The sequence below is a fragment of the Eubalaena glacialis genome, chromosome 1 (genome assembly GCF_028564815.1).
Source record: "Eubalaena glacialis isolate mEubGla1 chromosome 1, mEubGla1.1.hap2.+ XY, whole genome shotgun sequence".
Classification (NCBI taxonomy): Eukaryota; Metazoa; Chordata; class Mammalia; order Artiodactyla; family Balaenidae; genus Eubalaena; species Eubalaena glacialis.
Window position 1 is genome coordinate 5,296,740 of NC_083716.1, and position 24,997 is coordinate 5,321,736.

The 24,997-nt window shown below is 46.5% G+C and overlaps 1 protein-coding gene across 2 annotated transcripts in view; it reads right to left on the reverse strand.

The window, feature by feature from the left end:
* The window catches only part of DOCK1 (dedicator of cytokinesis 1), a 518,791-nt gene that overhangs the window by 340,435 nt on the left and 153,359 nt on the right, over positions 1 to 24,997 (reverse strand). For both annotated transcript variants that reach the window (XM_061183775.1, XM_061183829.1), the window contains exon 24: positions 1,213 to 1,283. In XM_061183775.1, coding sequence (XP_061039758.1) covers positions 1,213 to 1,283 — 71 coding nt within the window. The remainder of the gene's footprint in view (positions 1 to 1,212; positions 1,284 to 24,997) is intronic.

Below are 24,997 nucleotides of genomic sequence, written 5' to 3' on the forward strand. Positions count from 1 at the left end.
ATGTCTAATTCAGAAGATCTGGGAAGGAACCCAAGATTCAGCAAATTCCCAGGGGCTGCTGATACTGCCCTTGTCTGGACCACTGTCTGAGAGCCGGGCTGCAGAGACAGAGCACACAGAGACCCAGGAGGGCAGACCTGCTGCCCATGGGCCCATCTGTGCCTCCTTTTCTCATTTAGAACCTGATAAACTATAACCAGTATTGTCAGTGCCTGGGAGCAAAAATAAATGTGTCCATGCAGGACACTAAATCCTCAGGCACATCAGACCCGTGATGATTCGTGGGGAGAGCAGCTTCCCAAAAGCCCCTCACCCTTCACTTCCAGGGCATGAGTGACCTATGGTGGACATAACGTACGGAAGGGTGACCGTTTTTCATTCTGTTTAACCACCCGAGGGACAGATGGCCCTTTACTAATATTTAGGTGGACTTTTCTGGCTGGTCAAGTGGTGCCATCACCTGCAGGTAAGTTTATTGTGTCAAATGTTAAATCAAAACCCAAACAAGGAGCAGACGAGGGCTGTGCTGTGGATGTCTGGGGTCACAGAGGCCGTGCACCCACTTGCTCAAGACACCTCTTTTCCAAATGCAGTGACATCTGCACAGTAAACAACTGAGACTGAGCTTGGATGGTGACGGTGACAAAATCGGAAGGTGAAAGGAAGGATTTGGTCCCCAGCCTGACTCCTCCATCTGAAAGCCAGTGTCCAGCTTGCCCAGAGTTTTGTTTTGTTTGGTTTTCATTTTACTATAACCTGAGCTGACAACTTGTGGCTCCTCTGTCTGAGGCTCACAGCCCTTGGGCAGGAGCCCCCCGAGAGAAGCTGTATGGTAATGAGGTGGAGGAGGTGAGACACCAATATTAAAGCTCCCGAGTCAAAACGTTTAGGTGCTGAAACCCAAACCCAAACCCAAGAACCACTTATTGAATTTTAAACTCTAAAGGATGCAAAATGCCCAATTTGTATTATGTATGCATGAGGCTATAAATAATCTTCTAAAGAAAATATTGTGACTGTTGATGACACCTTTTCCACATAAAGACATAATGAGCAAAGTGTCACAGACACCATCACTAGAACATGTTCCAGAAAGATCCAGGGCACTGAACTATGTGGACATGAGACAACCCAAGCATCCCGTGAACTAACGCCCTCAAAAGGAGGCCAAGCGTGGCACACGGGAAGCCTTCGCCTTGGGTACTTCCTTACCTGAGCTCTTTGGGATCAAATACCAATTTCACATCGTTGACAATGGTTGGCAAGTATTTCAGCGCTGCACCCTGCAAACCAAGAACAAAGAAGAATGTTGAGCCTAAGGCAGTTGGCAAATGTTAATATGAAGTTGTAATTACTTTGAAAAACCACACACATACCAAGAAGACAAAGATCACTTTCCAGATGAGAAGCTGATGGTTAAACACAACAAAAATAGAGGGGAAAAAATAAAGCCTCTGATCCACAAACAGTGGAGATGTGTTACATGAATATCCTGACACATAATAAAAGTGATATTAGCAGAAGCCAACATTCAATGCTTGCTCACGAATGCCTATACTGTGCTAAACTTTTATGTGATTTTCCCCTTTACCCTAAGGAAATCCTAGCGAATGAAGACCTGTGCCCCCAGAAGAATCCTCCACCAACAAATTCACTGTAGCGCTACCACATTCAACAATTAGAATGACTGCCTTTGTTCCATTCCAAAAATGACTGCCTGTATATCTAGGTCCCTGAACTTGGAATCACTTTCTTCTTTAGTAACTTTATCTCCTATATTCACATTCTGTGTCTTCTAGAAAACCCACACTTTCAGAAAATAGAGTGATGGTAATAATGATAGATCCTAATACATGCTCTGTGCTGTGCTAGACCCTTGTATAGTTTATCTTTAATTCCAACAGACCTCCTACAGGGAGTTAGCTGTGTAGGAAGGCAAGGAAACTGACAATGGAGCTGTTAATTACTTTGCCCCTGATCACACAGCTAGTACTCAACTGAGCTAGAATTAAAATTCAGTTTGGTGGGAAGCCAGAGCCTCAGCCCACCCTCAGCTATATGCGATTGGGAAAAGGTCCTGGATTTTAAATGTTCTGACCCTGGCTGGGACGCCCCCCTCTGCCTCTGACTCTAAGTGACTCCTTCTACCAGGGGGGCTCCCCCTTCCTGAATGAAATGGAGGAAATAATACTCATGTTAAATACCTCCAGGGGCTGCAATAAAGCTCAAAATCTAATTGAAAAGAAAACTGGATAATACTCTGAACACTGGAAAATGCCACACCTAATACCTAAACAGCTGTTAGCATTCTTTTCCAAAAGCAAGTAGGCAGAAACCCACCTTAAACGGATTACCCTGAATATATATGGTCAATTGATTTGCAACAAGGGACAAAGGTGCCCCCTCCTCCAGCACCAAATAAAATTCCTTCCATACCTCACACCCTATATGAAAATTCACTTTAAACGGATCATAGATCTTATATTCTTAAAACTATAAAATGTCTAGAAGAAGATACTTGTGACTTTGGGCTAAGCAAAGATTTCTTTCATATGATACCAAAAGCATAATCTGTAAAAGAAAAAAATTTGATCAATTGTACATCATCAAAATGAAGAATTTCTGCTCTTCAAAAGAACTTCTGCTGAGACAACAAAAGACGATGAGCCACACACGGGGAGAAAATAATTGCAAATCAAGTAAAGGCACAAGTGAAGTGAAGTTGTTTGCCAGGATTTGGAGCCAGTCCACCTCCAAGCCCCTCAAGCCTTAGCGCTCCACAGTCAGGATGATCAAGGACAGGTAAGCAAAGTTTACCTCTAAACCTGCACTACAGAGTTAGGGGTGTTTTTCCCCAGGTGTTAACCCTGACCTTCCATGCCGCCCGATCAAGGAATTCCAACTCTCTGCTTTGAGATGCAACTTTTGAAAAGAACCTTAAATAGAAACAATTTCATTCTGGCTTCCAAAGTTCTGCTTCAAATACCTTGGAGTTGCTTTGAAAAACTAAAAACTCTTTATTGTGACGTTTAATAATAAGCGTTTGCACAGCTGACTGCTCGGGCCGGAAAGTGTCTTGTCTAGTTTGTGAGGGTCCCGCGGGCGAGGATACATCAGCATAATGTGTTTTATCCTGTACCCCACGAAGCAGCATCTGCCTGGAGCAGCGTGATAAATACCATCTTACAAGGACAAACAGCGGCAAACAAGACAGGCCTTCGTGGCCCACCCTCTGCTCGCTGCCCGGGGGCCGCCGGGCGCTGCGTTAACCGGCTCCCGAGGGCTCCCCGACCCGAGGTCAGGCGACACCCACAGAGGGAGGGCTGTACCCGCGGAGATCCCCAAATGCTGGTTAACAGGGAACTCTGCCTAACTGACCCAGATCCTGGGGACGTCACGTTTTACAGTTCATGAGGGTCACAGAGAACAGAGAGCAGCCACGAGCCCACGTCAGTCCTGGATAACATAACAAGGACAGACAGACAGAATGAAGTGAAGGCGAGGGGGTGGCCCCGCACCCTATTTCCAGCTCTGTTCTCTCCGTTCTCCGGCGATCGTGGGCTCCTTTCCACCCTCCGCCTTCCCCCAGTGACCATCTCAGCCTCTCTTCGCTCTCCTCCAGCCCAGGATCCCACCCCCTTTTCGCTCAGCTCACCTCCTGCTTCAGGGAAAACCAAAACCATCAGGAGAACAGGCTGGGCAGTTCTGCCCACCACTCAAGCCAAAACACTCCCGGACGCCCGGCCTCCGCCTGTCCCTCCAGGCAGAGGGAGGGAGCACCTGCCTCCACTGGGGGGGATCCTGCCCGCTGGGCACGGCCCCTGCCCCACCGTCAGATCAAGCACCTCCTGCATTTCCCATCCCTGCCCTCTCCAGGCGGCCCAGTTCTCACCCCAGCTGCCCCCTTCCCTCCACCCTCCAGCCCACGGCAACCGCTCCCCTTGAAACCACCCACAGCCCCAGGCTCCCCGCTGCCCACCCCGGCACAGACAGCTCCCAAGCTGTGCACTCACCCCGGTGTCCACTACCAGCGCACTCGCCCGACCTCCCTCCCCGCCCTCTGCAGCCTGACTTGGCCGCCATCAAGTCTCCATTCCTGCCAAGGCCACAGCGACTCCAGATCTTCCCTTAGGTGACCTTCTCATGACACTGCTGTGACCCCTCATCTCCCGGGGCATCCACAGCCCTCACTGCCAGGGCGACCACCTTCCTCTGTCCCCTGCCCCTCCCTTAAAGGTGGGTGTCCTTGCAGTCCTGTTCTAGACTTTCCTCCTCCCTCTCCATACCCCTTCGGCCAGCTTCGGACGCCTAATGCCTGTCTCCCAGGTCACCTCTCTCCTGAGCTTCACACTCACACACCCGGCGGCCACTGGGCTCGTGGCTGCCCCACAGATGCTGCAAACTCCCCCTGCCTTAGAGGAGGCCCTACCCTACGCCCCGGTGCTCCAGGCTCAGGGCGCTGCACCCGGGAGCCCCCAGGTCACACGGTCAGGATGCTCTGTCTTCGGCACAGCCCACTTCTGACCAATCACAGAGCCTGGTGGATCCTCACTAGTCCATACCCCCTGCCTCTTCCGCCTTCTCCATTTCTACAGTGTCCACCACCTGGCCCAGGCCACTTGTGTCTCCCTCTGGCAGGAAGGCACGGCCTCCTAAGGGACCTCCTGCCTCTGCTCTGACCTCCTCAAGGTCATGTCCCACACGCAGCCAGAGCAGCTTTCCTAAGATGCAGATCTAACTGAGATACTTGGGTGGCAACGCCCTGCTCCTGGGATACAGGCCTGACCACCCAGCATCCTCAGAGGCCCGGGCCCCACCCCCCCGTGTCCCAGTCAGTGGTCTCCACCTCCACCTGCAGGACCCTTTCCAACAATGTGGAGCCTCTTCCCGTCTCCCCCGCGCTCCGGACCCCTCTGCCAGCTCCGCGGCTGTGCCCATGCTGTTCCCTCTTCCTGGGTCACTGCTCCCCCACTCCTGCCCCTGCTCCTAAACACGCAGAGTGAACCTCGTGACTCCTCAGCCCTTAGCTTAGCCATCGTTTTCCTCAAGACACACGGATTCCGGGTCAGCCATCTAGGAATACTACCGCGATGGGCCATGTGTCTGTAGCCCCCAAACCAGGGTCTCACGGCTGTGGCCCGGCCAAGGACCCTAGACACAGTAGAGCCTCCATGACTCCCTGACCAACAGAGCTTTGCCCAAAACCACCTCTTTAACCTCAAGAGACTCTCCACCTCTTTGCTTTGCACCCACAGAAATCGGCCTCGTTAGCTGAGAGACCCAACTGCATCCCCTCCAGGATGACGAGCAGCCAGAAGAGGCCGAGGGAACCCCGAGGTCCCCCCAGGGCAGCCCAAGCCTCCTGAAAAAGCACACGCCATCCCCCACTCTCGTGAAGGGCACAGCCAGCTTTGCCATTTCTAACACTGGCTATTTGATGAGAGACTTGAGTGTTTTCGTTTCCGCTCGCGCTTGCAGGAAAAGGCTCCCGTTTCCTCAGTGGAGTCAGGCTGCTTCACTGAATTCAGGTCTCTTTCAAGGGCAGGGGCTACTGCTTCGAGAGCTTCTCAAGATGTGCAGCGCGGGGCAGACAAGGCAGGGCTCCCGCTAGGTGATGGACAGCGCTGGGTCGAATCTCATCTGCAGAAGACGCCTCCAGAAACAGAAGGCCCGAACGCAGACGAGAGAGGGTAGACGGCATGACGCCCAGGAGCGGGTGCCCCCCCACCCCGGACAAGGACCCGGGCTCCGGACCAGGCTGTCGCCTCCGCCACCCACTATGTGAACTCAGGAAGGGAGCCTTTCCTCTGGGTGCCCCTCAGTGCAAAAGGATGGAGGTTAGTAGCGGTGAACGGGGCGGCCTCCAGCGGCAGTCAGGAGAATGGAAGGGCGCCGAGGAGGTGACGGGACACCCCCAACTCATCACTCGTGCTCACGGACGGTGCTCACCACTCGTTGTGGTGGCAGGAGTGTGGATGTGTGCAGATGTGAACACACACACCTTCTTCAACGTGCAAAACTCTCCATTCAGTGAAAACTTCCATTTATAAAGTCCTGATTAAAGTGGTAGGTAATGAGTAGAATCATTTGCCAAATCTCAGAGGTAGTCGGGTAATAGGAATGGAGGGCATTGGAGACGTCTCTTTTTCTGTTGTTGTTTTATATTACTTTTTGTAAACCAGTTATTTATTTACACAAAATCTTGCTCAGAACATGCCAGCCTCTTTCAAATGGTAGGGGAGAGGCCAGGACGCTGGCATGGCATGTCAGCAGCCACCAGGGTGCCTCCCAGGCCTTGGCTAGGGTCCCTGCAGGCAGTGGGAGGGGCACGCATCAGTTCACTGGGCGAGTGGGGTGGGGAGGAGGTGAGGCCTGTGGGATGTGCCCGAGAGGCAGGGCTCAGCTTGGAGTGGAACCTCCTAGCCCACCCTTCCCGGGGCTGTGAGCCGGGGGCCACATAACCTGTGTGAACACACGCACCTGACAGAGCCTAGCCGGGAACAGAGACCAGCACAACAGAGGAATGTAAATGAATTCAATGTTTGAGCTTTGTTTATCCGTCTCCTGTGTTTTAAGTCATAATTGAACTTACCAAATCAGTGTTTGCTTTTTAAGAAAGTTATTCTTTCACAGTTGACTTTAAATTTACCTAAATCAACAAAATGGCAACTTAAGTCCAGGCTGGCAGTTCTCTTTGAACTTGGAAAAGCTTTGATCTGTCCCCATGAGGACGGACGGGTCCAACTCTAAAGGCCTTTGGGTCTCAAATACGTGTGCAATGACCCACTGACATGCTGAGCACACGCACTTCAGTCCCCCACACACTCAGGTACGTGAAGGATTCAGGTACAACTGAAACTACCACCAAAAACAATAGGGCTCCCTGCCATTGAGCACTGATTGAAAGGCAGCAATCCACAGAAAGATACAAGAAACAAAATCAGGGGCCAGTGGTAAAGCTATTTCTACTAATATTAAAAGACAGGCAAGTTGCTGAGTGGTCCTCTTAATACTGGGTTCATCACTTAACATCCAGGCAATCAAGAACTCATGGTATCCATAGTTACCATATGATCCTGCAATCCCACTCCTGGGCATATATCCAGATAAAAATATAACTTAAAAAGATACATGCACCCAATGTTCATAGCAGCACCACTTACAATAGCCAAGACATGGAAGCAACCTAAATGTCCATCGTCAGATGAATGTGTAAAGAAGATGCGTGATATATATATACAATGGGATACCACTCAGTCATAAGGAAGAATGAAATAATGCCATTTGCAGCAACATGGATGGACCTAGAAATTATCATACTAAGTGAAGTAAGTCAGACAGACAAAGGCAAATATCATATGATATCACTTACATGCAGAATCTTAAAAAATGATACAAAAGAACTTATTCACAAAACAGAAAGACTCACATAGAAAACAAACTTATAGTTACCAAAGGGGATGGGGGGGGGGGAATAAGTTATGAGTTTGCGGTTAACAGGTACACACTACTATATATAAAACAGGTAAACAATAAGGACCGGGCTTCCCTGGTGGCGCAGTGGTTAAGAATCCGCCTGCCAATGCAGGGAACACGAGTTCGAGCCCTGGTCCAGGAAGATCTCACATGCCGCAGAGCAACTAAGCCCGTGCGCCACAACTACTGAGCCTGTGCTCTAAAGCCCACGAGCCGCAACTACTGAAGCCTGCGCACCTAGAGCCCGAGCTCCGCAACAAGAGAAGCCACCTCAATGAGAAGCCCGCGCACCGCAACAAAGAGTAACCCCCGCTTGCCGCAACTAGAGAAAGCCGCGTGCAAAAACAAAGACCCAATGCAGCCAAAAATAAATAATTAATTAATTAATTTCAAAAACAATAAGGACCTACTGTACAGCACAGAGAACTATACTCAATATCTTGTAATAACCTATAATGGAAAAGAATCTAAAAATATATATATATGTGTTTGTATGTGTATAACAATCACTTTGCTGTACACTTGAATCTAACACAACATTGTAAATTAATTATACTTCATTTTAAAAAAAAGAGAGAAACATCTCTGAAGAGGGCAATAATAAAGTAAGATTTAAAGGTTAAAACAAAAAGAACTCATGGTATCACAACTCTGAGGAAGGAAAGTGTGGTCAGAACTGAATCAAATGGACAAAAAACACATTGAAACCAAAGTTCTAGAGAGAAAGAAATGAAACGCGTAAAAGAATTATGAAATGGCAGAAAATTCCAAAAGTTTTCTAATTGCTGAAATAGTTCAGGTTAAAGAAATTATATAAATTTTATACTCTTCTCTAAGCAAATTTAATTGTCATGCATCTCATGAACATGCCAACTTAATCCAAACTGTAAAACAAAACAAAAAATGCACTTTCCATCTAGTATCGGTTTAATGTTGTAAGTGTCTCTCTGGCTAAAAATATTACTACTGATGATGATTAATAGACACTATTATAGGGTAAAGTTCAGGCTACATTTTTCAGTATAATTAGTTTAATTAAATCCATTAGCATATCTTTATATAAGATTATAAGAGCTATCTGTGATACAAAACAAGTTTTTCTTGAATAATGTATGAAGCAATTATTAATTTACATATTTCTCCAGAAAACACATATTAAAATGATTCCATTTGGAGGTTTTGAGCTAAAATATATATGGTCCACAAATTCCCCTTTCAGACTTGGCTCAGAAGAACCAGAGCATCCTGATACAGGAACATATAGCAAGAACAGTTCAGCCAATAGGTGCCCCTGGACCAGAGCGTGTGTCTTTCATGGGGCACGAATGAGATGGAGCACATGGCTGGACATGAAGGTTTCAGGCAGTTAAAATGGAAACACATGGCACTTTGGAGAGATTCAAGGATGAGCCACGCTGTTCTGAGACACAGAAGAATCCAGAACAAAAAGAAAGATGATGACAGTGACTGCTTCCGCTCCTTACACCCTATTCCATCAAGACTACCTACAGGGCTTCCCTGGTGGCGCAGTGGTTGAGAATCTGCCTGCCAATGCAGGGGACACGGGTTCGAGCCCTGGTCTGGGAAGATCCCACATGCCGCGGAGCAACTAGGCCTGTGTGCCACAACTACTGAGCCTGCGCATCTGGAGCCTGTGCTCTGCAACAAGAGAGGCCAAGATAGTGAGAGGCCCGCACACCGCGATGAAGAGTGGCCCCTGCTCGCCGCAACTGGAGAAAGCCCTCGCACAGAAACGAAGAGCCAACACAGCCATACATACATAGATACATACATACATAAATAAATAAATAAATAAATAAATAAATAAATAAATTTAAATAAAAAGCTAGAGACATGCAGTATTAAAAAAAAAAAAAAAAAAAAAGACTACCTATATCTTCTGTACCTTAAACCTAAAAATACCTTTTCTCTTTGTACCAAGCTCCCTTGAAGCAGATTCTGGTCTTTAAAATAACATTCCCCATCTCTACCGCCAACGTTTTGGTTCATTCAATCCCGACTGACCAGTGAGCAGCTGGAGGAAATCACTCCTCTGAGTAGTTTTATGTTTCACTATCACAAAGTCCAAATGAAAAAGGTACAAACTTACTAACATTAAGATTCTTCAGTGAGGACTTCCCTGGTGGCGCGGTGGTTAAGAATCCGCCTGCCAACGCAGGGGACATGGGTTCGAGCCCTGGTCCGGGAAGATCCCACATGCCGCGGAGCAACTAAGCGCGTGAGCCACAACTACTGAGCCTGCGCTCTAGAGCCCGCGAGCCACAACTACTGAGCCCCGCGTGCCACAACTACCGAAGCCCGCACACCTAGAGCCCGTGCTCCACAACAAGAGAAGCCACCACAATGAGAAGCCTGCACACCACAACGAACAGTAGCCCCTGCTCGCCGCAACTAGAGAAAGCCCGCGCGCAGGAGCGAAGACCCAATGCTGCCAAAAAATTAATAAATTAATAAATAAATAAATTTATTAAAAAAAACAACACAGAACAACAGAAAGTAGCGGGTGTGGGCAAAGACATTGAAACCTCTGTGCACTGCTGATGGGAATCTTAATGGTACAGCCACTGAGGAAAACAGTATGGAGGTTCCTCAAAATATTAAAAATATAACTACCATATGACCCAGCAATCCCACTTCTGGGTATTTATTCAAAAGAAATGGAAGCAGGATATAGAAGATACATTTACACACTCCTATTCACTGCAGCATTATAAGCAACTGCCAAGAGGTGGAAGCAATGCAAATGTCCATCAACAGATGAATGAATGAAGAAACAAAATGTGGTCAACAGGAGCTTCAAGACGGCGGAGGAGTAAGACGCAGAGATCACCTTCCTCCCCACAGATACATCAGAAATACATCTACACGTGGAACTGCTCCTACAGAACAGCTACTGAACGCTGGCAGAAGACCTCAGACCTCCCAAAAGGCAAGAAACTCCCCACGTACCTGGGTAGGGCAAAAGAAAAAAGAAATAACAGAGACAAAAGAATAGGGACGGGACCCGCACCAGTGGGAGGGAGCCGTGAAGGAGGAAAGGTTTCCACACACTAGGAAGCCCCTTCGCGGGCGGAGACTGCGGGTGGCAGAGGGGGAAGCTTCGGAGCCACGGAGGAGAGCGCAGCCACAGGGGTGCGGAGGGCAAAGCGGAGAGACTCCCGCACGGAGGATCGGCGCCGAGCAGCACTCACCAGCCCGAGAGGCCTGTCTGCTCCCCCGCCGGGGCGGGCGGGGGCTGGGAGCTGAGGCGCGGGCTTCGGTCGGATCGCAGGGAGAGGACTGGGGTTGGCGGCGTGAACACAGCCTGAAGGGGCTAGCGCACCACAGCTAGCCGGAAGGGAGTCCAGGAAAAGGTCTGGAGCTGCCGAACAGGCGAGACACTTTTTCTTGCCTCTTTGTTTCCCGGTGCGCGAGGAGAGGGGATTCAGAGCGCCACTTAAACGAGCTCCAGAGACGGGCGCGAGCCGCGGCTATCAGCGCGGACCCCAGAGACGGGCATGAGACGCTAAGGCCGCTGCTGCCGCCACCAAGAAGCCTGTGTGCGAGCACAGGTCACTCTCCACACCGCCCCTCCCGGGAGCCAGTGCAGCCCGCCACGGCCAGGCTCCCGTGATCCAGGGACAACTTCCCCGGGAGAACGCACGGCGCGCCTCGGGCTGCTGCAACGTCACGACGCCTCTGCCGCCGCAGGCTCGCCCCGCCTCCTCCGTACCGCTCCCTCCCCCCAGCCTGACTGAGCCAGAGCCCCCTAGTCAGCTGCTCCTTTAACCCCGTCCTGTGTGAGCGAAGAACAGACGCCCTCAGGCGACCTACACACAGAGGTGGGTCCAAATCCAAAGCTGAACCCCGGGAGCTGTGCAAACAAAGAAGAGAAAGGGAAATCTCTCCCAGCAGCCTCAGGAGCAGCGGATTAAAGCTCCACAATCAACCTGATGTACTTGCATCTGTGGAGTATCTGAATAGACAATGAATCATCCCAAATTCAGGAGGTGGACTTTGGGAACAAAGATATATATATTTTTATCTCTTTTTCTCTTTTTGTGAGTGTGTATGTGTATGTTTCTGTGTATGATTTTGTCTGTATAGCTTTGCTTTTACCCATTTGTCCTAGGGTTCTGTCTGTCCGTTTTTTGGTTTTTTTTTTTTACTTAAAAAAATTATTTTTTCTTAATAATTATTTTTTACTTTTTATTTTAATAACTTTATTTTTATTTTATTTTATCTTCTTTCTTTCTTTCATTTCTCCCTTTTATTCTGAGCCGTGTGGATGAAAGGCTCTGGGTGCTCCAGACAGGTGTCAGGGCTGTGCCTCCGAGGTGGGAGAGCCAAGTTCAGGACACTGGTCCACAAGAGACCTCCCAGCTCCACGTAATATCAAACGGCAATAATCTCCCAGAGATCTCCATCTCAACGCCAAAACCCAGCTCCACTTAATGACCAGCAAACTACAGTGCCGGACGCCCCATGCCAAACAACTAGCAAGACACGATTACAACCCCATCCATTAGCACAGAGGCTGCCTAAAATCATAATAAGGCCACAGACACCCCAAAACACACCACCAGACGTGGACCTGCCCACCAAAAAGACAAGATCCAGCCTCATCCACCACAACACAGGCACTAGTCCCCTCCACCAGGAAGCCTACACAACCCACTGAACCAAGCTTAGCCACTGGGGACAGACACCAAAAACAACGGAAACTACGAACATGCAGCCTGTGAAAAGGAGACCCCAAACACAGTAAGTTAAGCAAAATGAGAAGACAGAGAAACACACAGCAGATGAAGGAGCAAGGCAAAAACCCACCAGACCTAACAAATGAAGAGGAAATAGGCAGTCTACCTGAAAAAGAATTCAGAATAATGATAGTAAAGATGATCCAAAATCTTGGAAATAGAATGGAGAAAATACAAGAAACGTTTAACAAGGACCTAGAAGAACTAAACAGCAAACAAACAATGATGAGAAACACAATAAATGAAATTTAAAATTCTCTAGAAGGGATCAATAGCAGAATAACTGAGGCAGAAGAACGGATAAGTGACCTGGAAGATAAAATAGTGGAAATAACTACTGCAGAGCAGAATAAAGAAAAAAGAATGAAAAGAACTGAGGACAGTCTCAGAGACCTCTGGGACAACATTAAACGCACCAACATTCGAATTATAGGGGTCCCAGAAGAAGAAGAGAAAAACAAAGGGACTGAGAAAATATTTGAAGAGATTATAGTTGAAAACTTCCCTAATATGGGAAAGGAAATAGTTAATCAAGTCCAGGAAGCACAGAGAGTCGCCTACAGGATAAATCCAAGGAGAAACACGCCAAGACACATATTAATCAAACTATCAAAAATTAAATACAAAGAACAAATATTAAAAGCAGCAAGGGTAAAACAACAAATAACACATTAACGGAATCCCCAAAAGGTTAACAGCTGATCTTTCAGCAGAAACTCTGCAATCCAGAAAGGAGTGGCAGGACATATTTAAAGTGATGAAGGAGAAAAACCTACAACCAAGATTACGCTACCCAGCAAGGATCTCATTCAGATTTGATGGAGAAATTACAACCTTTACAGACAAGCAAAAGCTAAGAGAATTCAGCACCACCAAACCAGCTTTACAACAAATGCTAAAGGAACTTCTCTAGGCAGGAAACACAAGAGAAAGAAAAGACCTACAATAATAAACCCAAAACAATTAAGAAAATGGTAATAGGAACATACATATCGATAATTACCTTAAATGTAAATGGATTAAATGCTCCAACCAAAAGACGTAGACTGGCTGAATGGATACAAAACCAAGACCCATACATATGCTGTCTACAAGAGACCCACTTCAGACCTAGGGACACAAACAGACTGAAAGTGCGGGGATGGAAAAAGATATTCCATGCAAATGGAAATCACAAGAAAGCTGGAGTAGCAATTCTCATATCAGACAAAATAGACTTTAAAATAAAGACTATTACAAGAGACAAAGAAGGACACTACATAGCGATCAAGGGATCAATCCAAGAAGAAGATATAGCAATTGTAAATATTTATGCACCCAACATAGGAGCGCCTCAATACATAAGGCAACCGGTAACAGCTCTAAAAGAGGAAATCAACAGTAACACAATCGTAGTAGGGGACTTTAACACACCACTTTCACCAATGAACAGATCATCCAAAATGAAAATAAATAAGGAAACACAAGCTTTAAATGATACATTAAACAAGATGGACTGAATTGATATTTATAGGACATTCCATCCAAAAGCAACAGAATACACATTCTTCTCAAGTGCTCATGGAACATTCTCCAGGATAGATCATATCTTGGGTCACAAATCAAGCCTTGGTAAATTTTACAAAATTGAAATCGTATCAAGTGTCTTTTCCGACCACAATGCTATGAGACTAGATATCAATTACAGGAAAAAATCTGTAAGAAATACAAACACATGGAAGCTAAAAAACACACTACTTAATAAGCAAGAGATGACTGAAGAAATCAAAGAAGAAATCAAAAAATACCTAGAAACAAATGACAATGAAAACAGAACGACCCAAAACCTATGGGATGTAGCAAAAGCAGTTCTAAGAGGGAAGTTTATAGCTATACAAGCCTACCTTAAGAAACAAGAAACATCTCAAATAAACAACCTAACCTTACCCCTAAAGCAATTAGAGAAAGAAGAACAAAAAAGCCCCAAAGTTAGCAGAAGGAAAGAAATCATAAAGAACAGATCAGAAATAAATGAAGGAAACAATAGCAAAGATCAATAAAACTAAAACCTGGTTCTTTGAGAAGATAAACAAAATTGATAAACCATTAGCCAGACTTAACAAGAAAAAAGGGGAGAAGACTCAAATCAATAGAATTAGAAATAAAAAAGGAGAAGTAACAACTGACACTGCAGAAATACAAAGGATCATGAGAGATTACTACAAGCAACTCTATGCCAATAAAATGGACAACCTGGAAGAAATGGACAAATTCTTAGAAATGCACAACCTTCCGAGACTGAACCAGGAAGAAATAGAAAATATGAACAGACCAATCACAAGCACTGAAACTGAAACTGTGATTAAAAATCTTCCAACACACAAAAGCCCAGGACCAGATGGCTTCACAGGCAAATTCTATCAAACATTTAGAGAAGAGCTAACACCTGTCCTTCTCAAACTCTTCCAAAATATAGCAGAGGGAGGAACACTCCCAAACTCATTCTACGAGGCCACCCTCACTCTGATACCAAAACCAGACAAAGATGTCACAAAAATAGAAAACTACAGGCCAACATCACTGATGAACATAGATGCAAAAATCCTCAACAAAATGCTAGCAAACAGAATCCAACAGCACATTAAAAGCATCATACACTATGATCAAGTGGGGTTTATCCCAGGAATGCAAGGATTCTTCAATATATGCAAATCAATCAACGTGATACACCATGTTAACAAATTGAAGGAGAAAAACCATATGATCATCTCAATCGATGCAGAGAAAGCTTTCAACAAAATTCAACACCCATTTATGATAAAAACCCTCCAGAAAGTAGGCATAGAGGGAACTTTCCTCAACATAATAAAGGCCATATATGACAAACCCACAGCCAATATCGTCCTCAATGGTGAAAAACTGAAACCATTTCCACTAAGATCAGGAACAAGACAAGGTTGCCCACTCTCACCACTATTATTCAACATAGTTTTGAAAGTTTTAGCCACAGCAATCAGAGAAGAAAAAGAAATAAAAGAAATCCAAATTGGAAAAGAAGAAGTAAAGCTGTCACTGTTTCCAGATGACATGATACTATAAATAGAGAATCCTAAAGATGCTACCAGAAAACTACTAGAGCTAATCAATGAATCTGGTAAAGTAGCAGAATACAGAATTAATGCACAGAAATCTCTTGTATTCCTATACACTAATGATGAAAAATCGGAAAGTGAAATTAAGAAAACACTCACTTTTACCATTGCAACAAAAAGAATAAAATATCTAGGAATAAACCTACCTAAGGAGACAAAAGACCTGTATGCAGAAAATTATAAGACACTGATGAAAGAAATTAAGATGATACAAATAGATGGAGACATATACCATGTTCTTGGATTGGAAGAATCAACATTGTAAAAATGACTCTACTACCCAAAGCAATCTACAGATTCAATGCAATCCCTATCAAACTACCACTGGCATTTTCACAGAACTAGAAGAAAAAATTTCACAATTTGTATGGAAACACCAAAGACCCCGAATAGCCAAAGTAATCTTGAGAAAGAAAAACGGAGCTGGAGGAATCAGGCTCCCTGACTTCAGACTATACTACAAAGCTACAGTAATCAAGACAGTATGGTAGTGGCACAAAAACAAATATAGATCAATGGAACAGGATAGAAAGCCCAAAAATAAACCCACGTACATATGGTCACCTTATCTTTGATAAAGGAGGCAAGAATATACAGTGGAGAAAAGACAGCCTCTTCAATAAGTGGTGCTGGGAAAACTGGACAGCTACATGTAAAAGAATAAAATTAGAACACTCCCTAACACCATACACAAAAATAAACTCAAAATGGATTAAAGACCTAAATGTAAGGCCAGACACTATCAAACTCTTAGAGGAAAACATAGGCAGAACACTCTATGACATAAATCACAGCAAGATCTTTTTTGACCCACCTCCTAGAAAAAGAAATAAAAACAAAAATAAACAAATGGGACCTAATGAAACTTAAAAGCTATTGCACAGCAAAGGAAACCATAAACAAGACGAAAAGACAACTCTCAGAATGGGAGAGAATATTTGCAAATGAAGCAACTGACAAAGGATTAATCTCCAAAACATACAAGCAACTCATGCAGCTCAATATCAAAAAAACAAACAACACAATCCAAAAATGGGCAGAAGACCTAAATAGACATTTCTCCAAAGACGATATACAGATTGCCAACAAACACATGAAGGAATGCTCATCATTATTAATCATTAGAGAAATGCAAATCAAAACTACAATGAGATATCATCTCACACCGGTCAGAATGGCCATCATCAAAAAAACTACAAAGAATAAATGCTGGAGAGGGTGTGGAGAAAAGGGAACCCTCTTGCACTGTTGGTGGGAATGTAAACTGATACAGCCACTATGGAGAACAGTATGGAGGTTCCTTAAAAAACTAAAAATAGGGGGACTTGCCTGGTGGTGCAGGGGTTGGGAATCTGCCTGCCAATGCATGGGAAACGGGTTCAAGCCCTGGTCCAGGAAGATCCCACATGCCGCGGAGCAACTAAGCCCGTGTGCCACAACTACTGAGCCTGCACTCTAGAGCCCACGAGCCTCAACTACTGAGCCCACGTGCCGCAACTACTGAAGCCCGTGTGCCTAGAGCCTGTGCTCCACAGCAAGAGAAGCCACGGCAATGAGAAGCCTGTGCACTGCAACAAAAGAGTAGCCCCCACTCGCCGCAACTAGAGAAAGCCCACACACAGCAAAGAAGACCCAATGCAGCCAAAAATAAATACATAAAATAAATAAATTTATAGAAAAAAAAAAAACTAAAAATAGAACTACCATACGACCCAGCAATCCCACTACTGGGCATATACCCTGAGAAAACCATAATTCAAAAAGAGTCATGTACCACAATGTTCATTGCAGCTCTATTTACAATAGCCAGGACACGGAAGCAACCTAAGTGTCCATCAACAGATGAATGAATAAAGAAGATGCGGCACATATATACAATGGAATATTACTCAGCCATAAAAAGAAATGAAACTGAGTTATTTGTAGTGAGGTGGATGGACCTAGAGTCTGTCATACAGAGTGAAGTAAGTCAGAAAGAGAAAAACAAATACCATATGCTAACACATATATATGGAATCTAGAAAAAAATCGTTCTGATAAACCTAGGGGCAGGACAGGAATAAAGATGCAGACGTAGAGAATGGACTTGAGGACATGTGGAGGGGGAAGGGTAAGCTGGGACAAAGTGAGAGAGTGGCATGGACATATATACACTACCAAATGTAAAATAGATAGCTAGTGGGAAGTAGCCACATAGCACAGGGAGATCAACTAGGTGCTCTGTGACCACCTAGAGGGGTGGGATACGGAGGGTGGAAGGGAGACAAAAGAGAGAGGAGATATGCGTATATATGTATATGTATAGCTGATTCACTTTGTTATAAAGCAGAAACTAACACACCATTGTAAAGCAATTATACTCCAATAAAGATGTTAAAAAAAAAGTAGATAAATAAACACTTGTTATGCCTCCCTTGGAGAATATCAACAATGGGGGAAAGGTCTCGCTGTTTCTCATGGGAGGGATGTCATTTTCATTGGGCAGGACAGCTTTTACCACCTCTCTGACTCCTGCCCATTAAATGCACGTTACCCCCTGCCCATAACAGACACACACAGAGTCACTGTCACAATCAAATGATGTCCCTGACATTCCCAAACAGCCCCTGGCTAAGAACCACCAGGTTAGACCAGAGCTTCCCCTTCTGTGTCACAAATGGGTCCCCATTGGGCAGAAGCCCTCAACCCTTGGGTCAGCCTGGCCAGACCCAGGCCTCTGGATCAATGGGCTAGTCCCCTCTGGCCAAGAGTAGCTATGCTATACAAGGATGTGCCCATGTATGGAAACGGTGGGGACGCACGGGCTCAGGTGTGGCTCTGCTCTCCCTCGTTTAGCTCCTCTCAGTGGTTAAGACTCACTCTTGGAACAAGCTCCTGTACCTGTTTCATCCTGGTTCCCCGATGCTGGGCACATGGGACACCAGAAGGGAGTTCGCTCAAGGACGGAATGAACTATAGGACATGAGGCCAGGGGAGCCGCCATGACTCAGGAAATGAGGCCAGGCTGAGATGCTCAGCAGAGCACAGGGGCCCTGCAGAGTTGGCTCTAGGTAGCAGGACCACGGTGCAAAAAGTACAAGGCAAGAGACAGAGAAGGGGACAAATTAGCACATTCAAGAACAAAACCTTCTTCTCTGGAGCCACTGTGCTCTCCCTAGCCTTCTAAAATCCATTTGCCAAGAATTAAGTCATGCAAAATAGGAGTATTACCGTAATGTCGGCAAGAACAAATTTGAATTATATTATGAACTTTTTTTTACTTTTTATTGGCACAGCCATGTAGCAAGGAGGCCCAGTGAGAAGGGGACGATCCTTTAGAACAGGCTTCCACAGCCTCCAAATTGGCGAAAATTAGTTACCTGTCTAGACAGCTTCCAGGAGGCAAAGCATGCCTTCCAAATGATGGCGATTTTCTAAAACACACTTGAAATTCCGAAGTCGACAGACAAGAAAATGGTCCTTTCAAAGCATGTTAAGGGGCTGCATTTACACAGCCTTTGAGGAACAGAAATGGGTGGACGAAGGGGCTCCAGCAGACAAGGCAGGACGGAAGATGCAGGAGGGAGGCTGGTCTCCTCCACCCTCCCAGCACCTCCCGCTGCCTGCTCGCCCCAACCCACCCGACCCCGCCTCAGGAAAACCATTAGAGATGATGCTCAAGGGTGTGGAGACACTCAACAGGCAGATGTAGCCAAACCGGGTGAAGAAAAGGCCCCTCAAGAGAGTAAACAGTGAAAACAAACAGGGCCCAACACTCGGACCCAGGCTCTCCCTCCCACTCCTACCCCAACCCCAAGCCCTGTGCACACTGGCTGCCCTGCATCCAATGCAAAAAACAGCCCATTGTGGGTAGAACTGTGCCCCCCCCCGGCCAAAATATGTTCCACTTCTAACCCCTGGGACCCATAAAAGTAAACTTATTTGGAAATAGGGACTTTGCAGATGAAATCATATTAAGATGTGGGCACACTAGAAAGGGTGGGCCTTAAATCCAATGCCTGTGTCTCTGCTTTGTTTATTTACTCGTATATTGTGATTTACTTATATTTATTTATTTTCATTGAAGTATAGTTGACTAACAATATCATTAGTTTCAGGTGTATAATATGGTGATTCGATAATTTTATATATTATGAAATGACCACCCTGATAAGTCTGGTTACCGTCTGTCACTATACAAAGTTATTGCAATATTATTGATTATATTCTCTAGGCTGTACATTACATCCCTGTGACTGACTTAATTTATAACTGGAAGATTGTACCTCGTAATCACCTTCACCTATTCCCATCTCCCTACAGGTCCCTCCACTCTGGTGATCACCAGTGTGTTCTCTGTATCTATGAGTTTGTTTCTGTTTTGTTACATCTGTTTATTTGTCTTGTTTTTTAGATTCCACATGTAAGTGAAATCACACTGTATTTGTCTTTCTCTGTCTGACTCATTTCACTTAATACTCTCTAGGCTATCCATATTGTCACAAATGGCAAGATTTCATGTTTTTATGGCTAACATTCCTCTGTGTGTGTGTGTGTGTATACACACAACATGTTCTTTATCCGCTAATCTATTGATGGGCGTTTAGGTTGCTTCCAAGAGAGGGGGCTGTGCACAGGGGCACAGACAGGGGAAAAGGCAGAGGCTGGGGGGAAAATGAACACGCAAGCCAAGGAAAGCCAAGGATTGCCAGCAGCCACCACAAGCTGGAGGAGACAAAGAAAGAGAGAAAGATGCTCCCCTAGAGTCTTCAGAGAGAACATACAGCCCTGCAGACACCTCCAGAACCACGAGAGAACAAATTTCTGTTGCTTTAAGGCATCCAGATTGCGTTCATTTCTTAAAGCAGCCCTGGGAAACTAACGCACTTCCCATCCCAAGACCAAAAGGAAAGGCTTCTCCCACTACCTGTAGTGAAAGACGAAAGTTTACTTTTATTTTCAGTCTGTTTTCAACCAATAGCTTTGTAAAATAAAATTAAAATGATTTTCTAGTAACTCGAAATGCCACTTGGGTGACATAGCTGTGTCAAATTACTGTATAAGTTCCTAAGCATTTACTGTCAATGCTTGTGCTGATCTCACTAGGGAGAAGTAATAAACACCCGTGCACAGGCAAGGGTCTGAGACCACCCGCTTTCAGTGACACCAAGAGCAGCATGTCCAAGTCCCCTGGGGGTGGGGATATGCCTTGGTCAGGGATGACGGAGCCGGGATTAGAGTTCCACCTTTCCAGGTTCAAATCCTGACACCTCCTCCCACACCCTCCTCTCCAGCACATCAACATTACTGCTGTGGTCACCCCAGTGTTGTCTCGCCAGCCCTGTCCAGGAGAACTTCCTGCAGTGATGGAAGATATCCTACAGTTGCTCTGTCCAACGTAATAGCCACTAGGTACATGTGTCTATGGAGCACTTGAAATATGCCTAGGGTGACTGAGGAGGAGAAATCCCAGCTTTATTTAATTTGAAAGGATTTAAATTTAAATAGGGCAATGCAGGTCCAGGAGACACCCCACAGCAGCATTCCTCAGTGTGCTCCTTTTATCCCAAAGTTGGTCCCTGAACCCTGGGGTAGGTTGGTATTGATTTCTCTTGGATTCTCCCAGAGGACGAATCTTGTGAGAATTAAATGGGAACCTGCAGGGAAGACGTCTGATGCACGGTCAGTGCTCAATCATTTCCTTGAGGACAGGATTCGAGTCTTCTTGGCCCTGAGGCTCTTCCATGTCATAGGTTCTAAGATTTAGGAGGTTGTAAATAATACTGATGTTGCTGTCTTTGATTAGGAATGGTGGGTTTTGACAGGGTGTACTCCTGGAAAAATATATCTGTTGTGATTTCTAAATTCTCGAGGTTGATTTGCTGTCCCATGACTCTGACCTTATGTCTCCTCCTTCTCTTCTTTCTGGATGCCCTATCTCCTGCTCAGGGAAAAACACTGCATGAACTTGAATTCTTTGGGTCTTGAATCTCAGTGAAGATCCTAGATATTTGAAAACATAAAATACAGCCCTGCATTTGCCCTACAGAGAAAGGTTTAATATAATAAAGGAGGGGGGACTTTTCCATATCGACTTTCATGTGTAATCCAGGAGTTCATACGATACCGTACATTAAAGAGATTCACCATACCACCCAGAAGTTCCACTCTTAGGTCTATTCCCAAAGAACAAAAACAGGTCTTTAAAGAAAACCTTGTACAAGAATGTTCATAGTAGCATGATTCACAACAGTCGAAAAAGTGAAAGCAACTCAAATGTCCATCAACTGATGAATGGATACACAAAATGTGGTCTGTCCATACAATGGAATTTGATTCTGCCATAAAACGGAAAGAAGTACTGACACAGGCTACAACATGGATGAACCTTGAAAATATGCTAAGTAAAAGAAGCCAGACACAAGAGGCCACATATTTCATTCTGTTATTTACATGATATATCCAAAATAGGCGCATTCATAGAGACAGAAAACAGATTAGTGGTTACCAGGGGCTGAGGGAGGGAGTAACAGGGAGTCACCATGGGAACAGGGTTTCCTTCTGGGGTGGTGAAAATGTTTTCGAACTAGGTAGTGGTGATGGTTTCACAACACTGGGATTGTACTAAGTGGTTGCTTTAAAATGGCTAACATGGTAAATTTTACGCATGTACATTTCACCACCAAAAAATTAATTTAAAAAAAAGGAATGTGCTGTCCCCCCAACTATAAATGACACCCACAAGATTGCTCTTTATTTAGTCCTTCAGAGTCACTCTCTGTCACTCGAGCTGTGACACACAGGACTGACCCTCAGGATGGTTTCCAGCAGAGACAGACCAACACCTTGGAAACAGCACGGTGCCTCAAACTTCCTCTAAAATGAGACATGAAATTAGTCATCATAATAATGATTCCAATGTCACCGCCTGGTTCACTGGGAAAGCTACGTCTCGCCTGAAGCAAGCCACAATCAACGCTTTAATTAAGCAAAATGTAAAACAATCCACCAAAGTAGAAATCCAAGGAAACCAGAAAGGAGAGCCACCCCAATGCCCCCAACACCAATCACTGCCCCGAAATGCCACCCCTAAGACCCCCCCTTTCCCACTTTTCTATAGCTGTGTCTCAGCATTTACCATGTGGGTCAGAGGATTCAAACCATGAATACCTAAATTAATAACTTTGTAAAAAGGTACTCAGAGACGTGGAACGGGGAATTTTTATAAATGTTGCCGAAATAAAGAAAAGCTTGGGGTTAGGTAATTAAAAATATTTCTGCGGGTCAGTCTCTGCTCCTCCATTGGAAACGCTGGTTGGGAAGACTAATTATCGCTGTACCAGACACCAGCTCGGGGCAGCGTCTCTCCTGGAGACCCAAGTGTCAGGTGCTCTGCTGCCCCACATGCCCCTCATCCCCTCGGCAGCCCTGGCCTGGTGCCAGGACTCGGGAAGCCTGCTCCCCTGGCTGGGGTTTTCTCTCCTAGAATCTTAGATGCGGGGACCTGAATCCTCAGTTATCCTGAGGTCCCCCAGAGGGGGAAGCAGGATGTCACAAGGGGACTGAGATGAGACCAAAGGAGTGGAAGGAAATAAAGTGGGTGCACAGAGGGTGTGAAAGCAGAAAATGAGGGGGGCAGGCTGTGACCCGCCAGCGAGGCGGGGGAAGGCTGCGGGCACCGTCTGTCCTTCTCTCTGAATGGAGCAGGTGGGCCTGCTCCAGGAATGCAGACGCTAAGAAGGGAAGGCGCCCCAGGTCAGGGCTTCGTGGACACAGAGGGAACAGACAGGTGCTGGAGAAGGTCACAGAGGGACCAAAATAGGCGGACCGGGGAGGACAAAGGAAACCCCAGCAGGGCTGAGTCACCGGGGAGGACAAGCGCATGGGCCTGGATCACCCTCTGGCTGCCTTGGCAAGACCCCCTCCCCTGGGCGGCAGGGTGATGAGGAGGAGGGGGCTAGGAAGTCAAACCCAAGTTTAGGCAACTCACTGGGATTTGCTGTTACAGGCCGTGTGAGTCAGCAAGGGGTGTCGTAACGCCCACGGATAAGGTGGCTCCTAGAAGCCCCAGATCGAGGTGTCACCAGGGTGGGCTACTCCTTGGCTTGCAGAGGACCTCCTTCTCCCCGGGTCCACCCCGGGTCCTCCCTGTGTCTCTCCTCTTTCCTATGTGTCCGTGTCGTAATTTCCTCTTCTCATAAGGACAGACTGGAACAGGGCCCACCCTAAGGGGCCTCGCTGTCCCTGAATTACCTCCTAAAAGCTTTGTCGCCAAAGTACAGTCACACTCGGAGGTACTCAGAATAGAGCTTAAATTTGTTGGGGACACAATTCAGCCCATAACATATTGTTCCCCTCTTCTCCCTCCTTTGTGCAAAGGTATTTGTTTATTAATAAAAAAGACTTTTTTCTTCTACCTAATGGCATTCTCATTGTTTTACGTTCTTCAGCACAGAGCACTGACAAAGGCTCTTTTGAAGGAAAGGCAAGCCCAAGCGGGGAAAGTTCGAAGTCAGCCAACAAATATGTTCTCTCAAAAGTATCTTCTGCAAACCTCCCCACCTCCAGCCACGCAGGCACGAGCTCCCATCAGGACCACAGGCCGAGGACTCCTGCTGCCCTGGCCGCAGACAGCTGCGCCTCTGCAGATCCCTGGGGAACTAGCGCCAGGGATTAGAGCCCACGGGTTAGGAGATGCCAGACGGTCAGCGTCCTGAAGCCAGAGACCAGCACCTGGCACACAGGAAAGGTCAAGGCATGTTTTTGGAAAGAACTGTAAGAGATGATTATGTGGGGTGTTTTGTCTAGCTCCCAGTGGCTGCTGGAGAAGAGAGAGAACGAAGCCCAGAACATGCTGCCGGCAAGCTAAGGTTCAAGGGAGCAACGCCATCCCCACACATGAGCAGCAGGTCAAGTCAGCTGGATGCGAGGAGTTAAAGAAATGTCTCTGGTTCTGTAACAGCACACGGAGCAGGCACACGGGGTGCTCTGTGCAGAACGAAAGGGTGACCAGGAAAGACGGCGTCTGTGCACACAGGGCCTCCCCCAAGCGCCGCTCAGCCCACCGGGCCTGCTCACTGGTCCTCCTCTGCCCTCCATGACCGCTCATGAGTCCCCACGAGCTGGGGCTGTCTGTGTCCAAAGCCCACGTCCTCTGTGCCCAGGCCGCCTCCCAACACGTGGGCATGATTTCCAGCAGGAAAGTCCTTCCTCCTCCGCCATCTCCACCCGCTTTCCGGCTGGAAGGTCCTTCCCCCTCCCCGCTCCGCCATCTCCAGCCGCTTTGCTCAGTGCTTCCTCCACTGGGACGGGTCACCACGGCCTGGCACCGCTCCTCAAGGATGCCGAGGTGGGTGCTTTCCGCGGGAGAGCAGGGAGCTGGTGCTCCATGTCCTCCAGAGCCCCGCAGAGCCTGCAGTGCTCCCGGTGGATACGGCTTCAACCACCGCAGAGATACCCACCCAGTGTGCCGGGCTGGCTCAGCATCTTCCTTGCTGAGCACCTCCAGGGATCTGGAGCCCCAGGAGGCCAAAGTCCCAGCTTCTTTCCCTAACACACAAGACAGCCATAGCCTGGCCACTCCCCACTGACTTTTCCATCCCCCAAAGCTAGGCTCCAGCCACCTTTACTTCTTTCCAGATTCCTGAGAAT